This window comes from Oncorhynchus tshawytscha, linkage group LG19 (assembly GCF_018296145.1).
Source record: "Oncorhynchus tshawytscha isolate Ot180627B linkage group LG19, Otsh_v2.0, whole genome shotgun sequence".
Lineage (NCBI taxonomy): Eukaryota > Metazoa > Chordata > Actinopteri > Salmoniformes > Salmonidae > Oncorhynchus > Oncorhynchus tshawytscha.
Genome location: NC_056447.1, coordinates 26985980 through 26994660, shown reverse-complemented (window position 1 = coordinate 26994660; position 8681 = coordinate 26985980). Strand labels below are relative to the sequence as shown.

General features: G+C 39.7%; 1 protein-coding gene across 2 annotated transcripts; it reads left to right on the top strand.

Annotated features, from left to right (window-relative positions):
- The first annotated feature begins 699 nt into the window (after positions 1 to 699).
- On the top strand, positions 700 to 7554 carry LOC112218565 (COUP transcription factor 2). Of its 2 annotated transcripts, none has more exons than XM_024379452.2 (3): positions 700 to 1910; positions 2850 to 3395; positions 5085 to 7554. In XM_024379452.2, exons 1-3 carry the CDS (start codon positions 1466 to 1468, stop codon positions 5357 to 5359), a joined length of 1266 nt encoding a protein of 421 aa, XP_024235220.1. In that variant the 5' UTR covers positions 700 to 1465; the 3' UTR covers positions 5360 to 7554. The 2 variants fall into 2 exon arrangements, with proteins under 2 accessions (XP_024235220.1, XP_024235221.1); XM_024379453.2 differs by having other exon boundaries at positions 704 to 1910; positions 2868 to 3395.
- The last annotated feature ends 1127 nt before the right edge of the window (positions 7555 to 8681 follow it).

Genomic DNA, 8681 nt, shown 5'->3' with positions numbered 1-8681 from the left:
CGTAATTGTTCATAATTTCTTTTGTACAATGCCATAACCTATAATAATGGTTCATTTTAACTTCTGAAAGGCTACTTCTATTGCATTCGGCTATTCCTAATGTAATGGTAGGCTAGATACAAAAGTTTGAGTTAAATGCAGGAGCACTATATGCTACTGCATCTCATGAAAGCCTTTATCAGACGCAATATATAGGCTACACCTGAGAGAGGTCAGGTTGGTATTTTGGTGTCTGATATATATCAGACATAGTCTATATCAGAGGCAATATCAGACATTGATCAGACTCAAAAATACCATCCTCACATCTCTCAGACTATTACATTTCAGGCAAACATTTATTAGGCAACCGACTCACTTAAGGCTACTCAGTAACTTACAAACACATACCAAGAAACAGTACGTGGTCAGAGAATGTAATCATTGAACATTTGGAACTTTATATGTGTATTTCATGAAAATCGGTGAATTGGGAGCATGGTCCTCTCCTTTAACGTGTCTCCTTTTAGGACCAAGCATCTCCTCGACACCTATCCTTGCTTTGGCAAGGCACCAAGTAGCACAAGTGCCGACTAGCCAATGGGGTTCAGGGGGAGGTCCGTGAGCTCTGACCAGTCAAACACAGTCACTTTCCTTATATGGCAGCTCATCTCCATGGTAACGTGTGCTAAGTTGCAGCAGTCGTGTCAAAGTTCACTATATAGAGAGCTCAGTGAGCTGATCAGAGAGAAAGCATTCTGCTAGCCCAGCTCCTACAATTCGCAATCACTTCCTAACCTCACCCTTTTTAACATATTTGATCACTTTGATTCTCTGCTCTTTTTCAAATGATTTTTCCTGCATGAAGGAGGTTCTATAAGTTGTGATCTTTTTGTTTTATTATCACTTGCTTGTCGGAGAGTTGACTTCATAGCATTGGCTTCAGCTGCGCGCTGCTGCTCGCACCACCTCACAAGAAAAGGGAGAAGCAGCAATATTTTTTTTACCAGTTGATGATTTTCTTCATGACTTGAGCTGGAACTTGATAGCGCTCTGCTGCTAGTGTGTAGCCTACATCATTTGTGTGTTTTATGCTGCTGTCACGTCGCCTATACGTTCAACTTACTGCTTCGTTTCTTGAATAGGCTACCTCATTTCATTATTGCAATCATTTGCTCTTTTTTTTCTCCATTTCGAGTCTCCTGAATGGCTGACTGCAAGCGCCCCTGGACTTGGCCTCTAAGCGCAATGCTGCGAATCAGCTCGCCATCACATCAGTTTTAAAACGTGTGCTTAGCATCGTCTATAACAGCAATACAATTTGACATTTTCGCCAGATTCAACGGACAATCGACATCAGTAAGCTTTTGTCATTTATTTATTTGAGTATTCATTTTGATTACAGCGTGCTGCATTCTTTTGAGAGAACAAGCACGGCGAAACCAAAAACGGCAGACAAAAAGTTTCCTTCTGTTGACTGATAGATATGGCAATGGTAGTGTGGAGAGGCTCCCAGGACGATGTGGCTGAGACCCAAGGTACCCTTTCTTCGCAATCTCAAGGAGGACTATCCCTTCCGACCCCTCAGTTGAATCTGTCAGGCTCTCAGGTCGCCCCTCCGACCCCTCAGACACCAGTCCAAGGACCCCCGAACAACACTGTACAGTCTACGCCGACAAACCAGACGACGCAGTCGGAGAAACAGCAGCCACAGCACATAGAATGCGTGGTTTGCGGGGATAAATCTAGTGGTAAACACTATGGCCAGTTTACTTGCGAGGGGTGCAAAAGCTTCTTCAAACGGAGCGTACGAAGGAACCTCAGTTACACATGCCGTGCCAACAGGAATTGTCCCATTGACCAGCACCATCGCAATCAGTGTCAGTACTGCCGCCTCAAAAAATGCCTGAAAGTTGGCATGAGACGGGAAGGTATTGGAATTTTTATTTTCTTATTGATGTATTTGTCCTGTATGTCGTGCGATGAATGTATTATCTTAATTAATAATTGTATGTGTGGCGGTCTCCCATATTCTCTCCCCGACTCTTCTTCCCAAGGCTGTGCGGCCGAAGCACGCAATAGAGCCGCCTGCATTTAGTGCTCTACACCGAGCTTAACAAACCTCCATTTTCGCGTTCGATTAAAGAGTTATATTTCTTGAGCTCCCTATTAATAATGTGGCCTTCAGAAACAATAGTCATACGAGTTTGGATGTAGATTATTAGAGCTGACCCGTCCCCTTGGAAGAGACAAAATGGATATGCGTCTGTATTTGAATACAAGCACATAGAGGCTACAGCGCTATTATGGCGAGTGTGGAGTGAAGAGAGAGCGTGTTTAGATCCCACACTATTTTGTCGTGTTAATCTCGACCAAAAAACGGAGCTGTACATAGAAAAGGGCATATGTGTATCTTTACAATTGTTCTATTCAATGATCAGTCGAAAATATTAGTCAAAATAAAATTACCCGAATAGATTGCTAAGTAGGTTAAGGGTTACAACATGCAATAACTGCCTTGCCTTTGTGCTTCTATTCAGTTAGCTCATGTTGTTGTAGTCCAACAACAAAATGAGAATGTTAAAAAATGTTCCATAGAGCATCATGACTTTTCCGGGCAATATGCTTGTATCGATCTCTACAGTAATTGAAAGTCATTGTTGCATAGCCTACTTCATATTAGGCTATAATTGTCGTAACCTATGTAGGCTTATTGTTTTTGTCTATAATGTTGGATCCATAGATTTCTAAACTCGTATTCAGTATGTGTATTCCTCGAACTGCTATAGTGTAACAATATTTGTCATAGCGTCCTGTCAGAAGGGTTACATGTCTCTTGATGTGTAGAATTCAGGCATCAATATCTGCAGTTTCTCTTTTTACTGCAGCGGTGCAACGGGGACGGATGCCACCCACACAGCCACACCATGGCCAGTTCGCCTTGACAAATGGGGACCCACTCCACTGCCATTCCTACTTATCCGGATATATCTCTCTACTGCTGAGAGCGGAGCCCTACCCAACGTCCCGGTATGGCAGTCAATGCATGCAACCCAACAACATCATGGGCATCGAGAACATATGTGAACTGGCGGCCAGGATGCTGTTCAGCGCCGTGGAGTGGGCCAGGAATATCCCCTTCTTTCCAGACCTTCAGATTACTGACCAGGTGGCTCTTCTGCGGTTGACCTGGAGTGAGTTATTTGTGCTCAACGCCGCACAGTGCTCCATGCCTCTCCATGTGGCTCCACTTCTGGCGGCGGCTGGCCTACATGCCTCCCCCATGTCTGCGGACAGAGTGGTCGCATTTATGGACCACATTAGGATCTTCCAAGAACAAGTGGAAAAGCTGAAAGCTTTGCACGTTGACTCTGCTGAATACAGCTGCTTAAAGGCAATTGTGCTCTTCACATCAGGTAAACTCCCAATTGCATCAGAATATGACATTTCCAGTTATGCAGTATGAGAATGTGTTTAGGTCACGTGTGCTTGAACTTTCACGGTTTGAAAACAATATAGGCTAGGCATGCAATGAAATATATAAACTGAGCAAAGTTTGCAAATGCCTGGCCTGTCTTAAAATCCCATAGAGGAAAAAAAGCATATAAGCTTTCAACTTACCGCCTGTAGGCCTATATCAATGCACTGTTGGGCATTAGTCATAAAATGGCTAATCATTTGCCTTTACTGATTGGTCAGGCATAGCCACACACTTGATTAAATTTACATTCTGAGTACAGCTGTCAACAAAATAGGCTGCTCTGAAAGATAACTTTGACCCACATCATAAAAGTCACTAAACTAGTATTTCAGCAAAGACATGCCATCACAAACAAACTGTCGATATTTGATTGAAAATTACATTTTGATAATAATTTACGTACCTTTAAGATATATTGTATAGCCTATGTGGATTCACTTGTTTGTATTTATAATGCATTGACGGATATTAATGATGTCACGCTCTAAGGGGTGGGGTATAGCGAAGGAAAGACGGGCCTAATGCTCCATTTGTTAAACCACGGCATACAGCATACAACGTAACCTATTCACGCCAGGGAGGGCCAGGAATTGTACGGAATAGTTTATCTTATTGACGGTTTGATTAATAGAATAACAACAATTTGCCGTTCTACCACATTTAGCCTGATCACATGACGGACATTTCAGTTATTGTGGGAAAATACTTTTCTATTCCCCTCTGTTCTGTTAGGGAGATCTAGGAATCCAATGCATTTTTTGGACTTCTTCCAAAACTGGGTCATGACCTAGACTTCCCTGCTATATGATTACATTACATAGGTCTATGAGAATACAGACCTATGCAGAATTAGGCAATGACTCGTCTAATTGATAAGTCGTTTTTACAATAGGCCCACAACATTGGCTTATTTTCTATAGCCAACATTTTACAAAGTAGGCTATTGGCTTAAACCTCGCCTATTCTACCAAAATACCTGGGCGGTTTAAACAATATATGTTAATTATATTGCGTGTAGTAAATGTATTCAATGTATTCAATGAATATTTAGAGTTTGCACTGCTACATATCATTGACCGCCATTTTTCTTGGTTATTAAGGTGACTTGGTTAGTACTATCCATGTTAGGGATAGCTTCGGTTTCTAGCCCTTCTTCAAGCCAAATCAAAACGCAATACAGAGGTCACCATGTCACTATTGATTATGAGACAGTTTCTCAAGAAAACGTGGTACATGTAATGTAAATTCAACAAAATATAGCCTATGTTCGCAAACAAATGGGTGTCTTCTTTAACAATAAAACAATGTAGGCCTACTGAATATGTTAGTGATGGCGATATGAGTGGCCATAACTTGCTGTTTGATTATGGGAATCACATGCAGTTTGATTGGTTTTTATTATTTAATCAACATAAAATAGGTTATGTTATAGGCTACTAACACACCTCAGCGACCAAATTTAACACCGAAAAAGGGGGATGTTTTCTTGAAATTTACAAACATTTTTAAGCGCACCTGTCACGTAATATACCGTGTAGCCAACGAGAGGGGTCTTTAGCATTTCTATTAGTGTTCTGTCATAAATGTGTGATGAATTTTTTGTTAATTTGCTTCTTTTTTTCAGATGCTTGTGGCCTCTCAGATGTGGCCCATGTGGAAAGTTTGCAAGAGAAGTCACAGTGCGCCCTGGAGGAATATGTTCGGAGCCAGTATCCCAACCAGCCTACACGATTTGGGAAGTTGTTACTTCGCTTGCCTTCGCTGCGCACAGTCTCTTCATCGGTCATAGAGCAATTGTTTTTCGTCCGATTGGTAGGTAAAACCCCAATTGAAACCCTCATCAGGGATATGTTGCTTTCGGGGAGCAGTTTTAACTGGCCCTACATGTCAATTCAGTAAGCAGAAGGAATGAACAAAGAGGGTAAGACTACAATGGTTAGCGCTTCTTTTGTTGAAGGAAAACGGCTGTTACAAGAGCTTGCTTTCACAAAGAAAGACATTGTTGTAAATGACTGTGAATTTTAAAATTGAGACATTCAGCGAACTTTCAAAATGCAGATAAAAGCTCCCAGTGTCATTCGGAACAACTTGCTTCTTATCCATTTTTAAGAAAAAAGAAAACGAAAAAAAATAAGGAAAAGGATTTTGGTAATCCTCAAAAGGAAAATGGAAACTATAAAGTGCATTTAAAATGAACATTTGGAAAAACTTAGGAGAAAATAAAAAAGTACGTTTTCTTTTTCCAAATTACTTGTCCTGTGTCCATGTATCTAGCTGTTTTTGTACTTTTCTTTTGTTCCTCCTTTCTGGTTCCAAACCGGCCTATGTGATTCTGTAGTACAAGTGGTGTTCTTTTCTAAAACCATGACTTCTTTTGAAACAGTTAAGTAATGTAAAATGTTCTTCAAGAATTAAAACTAAATCCACAGCAATATAGGAAAATGCTTATAACTACATGCTTAATGCTGCAAACGCACTTACTCTTAAAATGACACACAATAAACTGGACAAGGGTGTTTTTTCGGAGTTCAGGTTCAACTTTCTGACCCAGCTAAATCATTGCTCTTTCCAATTGAGTATAGACTTTATGTTCCAGGGTTGCCCTGTTTTGTCACTGCTTAGTTGAGCCAGTCGAACCACATCTGCTCTTAACGTTTCATAGAAGATTCAAGGCAAAACAGCTATTGCTGAACAGTGTGTGATATCGGTTACCAGTATGTAGGCTATGCTTTATGAACCCATATCAACTTTGTGCATCCACACATGCACCCAGCTCGAAATGTTTTGCATCAATTTAAAGACAGTTAAAAAAAATGTATGAAGCCTCGCTATTGAAGGGTGATTGTGGCTTGTAAATGTTGATGCAAATGAATTATTATTTTAATTTAGGCAGTTAATGCATATAACATTGTGTCTTGCAATGTAGGCCTAAACATCAATGAAAACATCTAGCCATACAATACCTTATTTTGAAATTGGAAAGGTCAAGGGTCATATACCTTTAAGTACAGCTGGAATAGTGTTTAATAGCAGTATTATTATGACATCCCTGAAATGTCACCCTCTATACACTGCAAGCATTAAGTGCCTGAAAAGCGCGAAGTAATTTCTAATCAAAACGTTGTTTCAGTATACAACTTTGGGAACACTATTAGATTTGAAACTTCAGTCTTATGCTTGTGTATTTCACTTGAAAAACGTTAATTAGAGGCAGTATTGTTGTAAATATAGGTCAATTCATTTCAATGAATTTTCCTTTATACAAAGTATGTGATTAAGAAAAACTGTGTTTGCTATTTTTTCGGTAATACAACGTCTTCAATTCAGTGGCAGACTTAGCTAGTATCACTGAAAGTTATGTTTGTAATGTATATACATATTAAGACAAAAATGTTTTCTTTTTCATGTATTTAGACTGTGAATGCATGGCCACAGGTCGCTAACCTATTTTACCTTTGATATATATATAAATGTAAATGTTTTTGACTGTATAGATATAATCTGTGCATTCAGTACACTAGCCCTTGTATTTAAAAAAGAAACAAAATGTTCAACAATAGGCTAAGACTAAACAGGGTGAGCTGGTCTGGAAAGCTATTTTGACTTAGTGTTCTGCTCCTTTGGTCTGTGACAAATGCCTTGTGTGTGTGTGTGTGTGTGTGTGTGTGTGTGTGTGTGTGTGTGTGTGTGTGTGTGTGTGTGTGTGTGTGTGTGTGTGTGTGTGTGTGTGTGTGTGTGTGTGTGTGTGTGTGTGTGTGTGTGTGTGTGTGTGTGTGTGTGTGTGTGTGTGTGTGTGTGTGAGAGAGAGAGGAGAGAGAGAGAGAGAGAGAGAGAATAGGTGAGTGAGAGAGAGAGTGTGTAAGAGTGTGTGTGAAAAAAAATGTGTCCTTGTTTTTGGGGCTTTTCTTCAACACACGAGACACCATGTTGTGGTTGGATAAAAAGGGATCATATTGTGTAGTTGATTGAACAGTGCTCTTTGGCTGTTTCCATGCCACATATGGACCAGAGAATGATACATGATTGTAATTATGAACAGTTTAAACTGACCCACGTTTTTATATAAATATATAAAAATATATGACTGCAGGGTATTGATAACGTATAGATACTTTTTTTTAATGATTATGATTATTATGATTATTAATTGCAAGTGATATATGTGAGTGTGTGTGGAAGTTTATAGTTGAACACAATTCTTGTTTGTTTGTGTTAGCTTATTGTAAACAAGCATTCTGCTGTAAATTTGTTCTTGGTATTAAATTATAATTTATGAATTTGAAAAAAATACGTATTTCCATGTTTTCTTATTACTAATCAGTCAAAATCGTGTGTGCGTGAGAGAGAGAGAAAGAGCGCGAGAGAGAGCGAGACAGAGAGAGTGAGAGAAAGGCTTTTGGGTATGGCCAATTTTTGGCCTCACGAATTGAAGTGAACTTGGCCTATGTGTACCATTGCAGAGGAGAGGACTGTTCGTATGTAGGTTTCATTTATATGTGTACATAGCCTTGGTGCTTTTGCACATTATATCAAATTCCTTTAGTGAATTTATAACACCTCGACGAATAAGGCAACCCTGCAGGTACTGGCATGTCTGACTTGAGTTCATAAATAAAATGCTACAGTGGACGTTAAAAATATGTCCGAAATGCTATATTTATAGGCTACCCTATGTTTTTACCGGAAGCAGCAGACAATATATAGGCTATCGTTTTCTTGATTTTACTACACTAAGTACCACCTCTACCTCTCTAGTTGCGTATTAGTTGACATTTGTGTTGTGTGTAAAGCGAGATCAAGCGTGCGATCCCCCAGCCTTAAAGCGCACTTTAACTCGATGTCCTATTAGTTGAGTCAATATGGCGTCTTGCAATCCAACGCATGCTACGGCTCCCCGGAGCAAAGCAGTTTTCCATAATAGAAACCACATTGCTTAAGAAATAGACCCCCTTCATCGAGACCCAGAGCCTCAATAAAACTATCGGAGGTATTCAACTATATCTTCCATGATTAGTAGGCCTAACCAGCACTGAGTATCTTGCAAAATCGTGAATTATGAATTGTTGTCTTCATGATAGAATTTGACAAAAGCCTGATGATTATTTCATCACTTACTAATGCCCAGCACCTTCAAATATATACGTTTTAAGTTCAATAGGCCTATTCTGTGTACAATTTCTGTAAGAAAAAATACTAAACAATAGGCTATTTCACATTATCC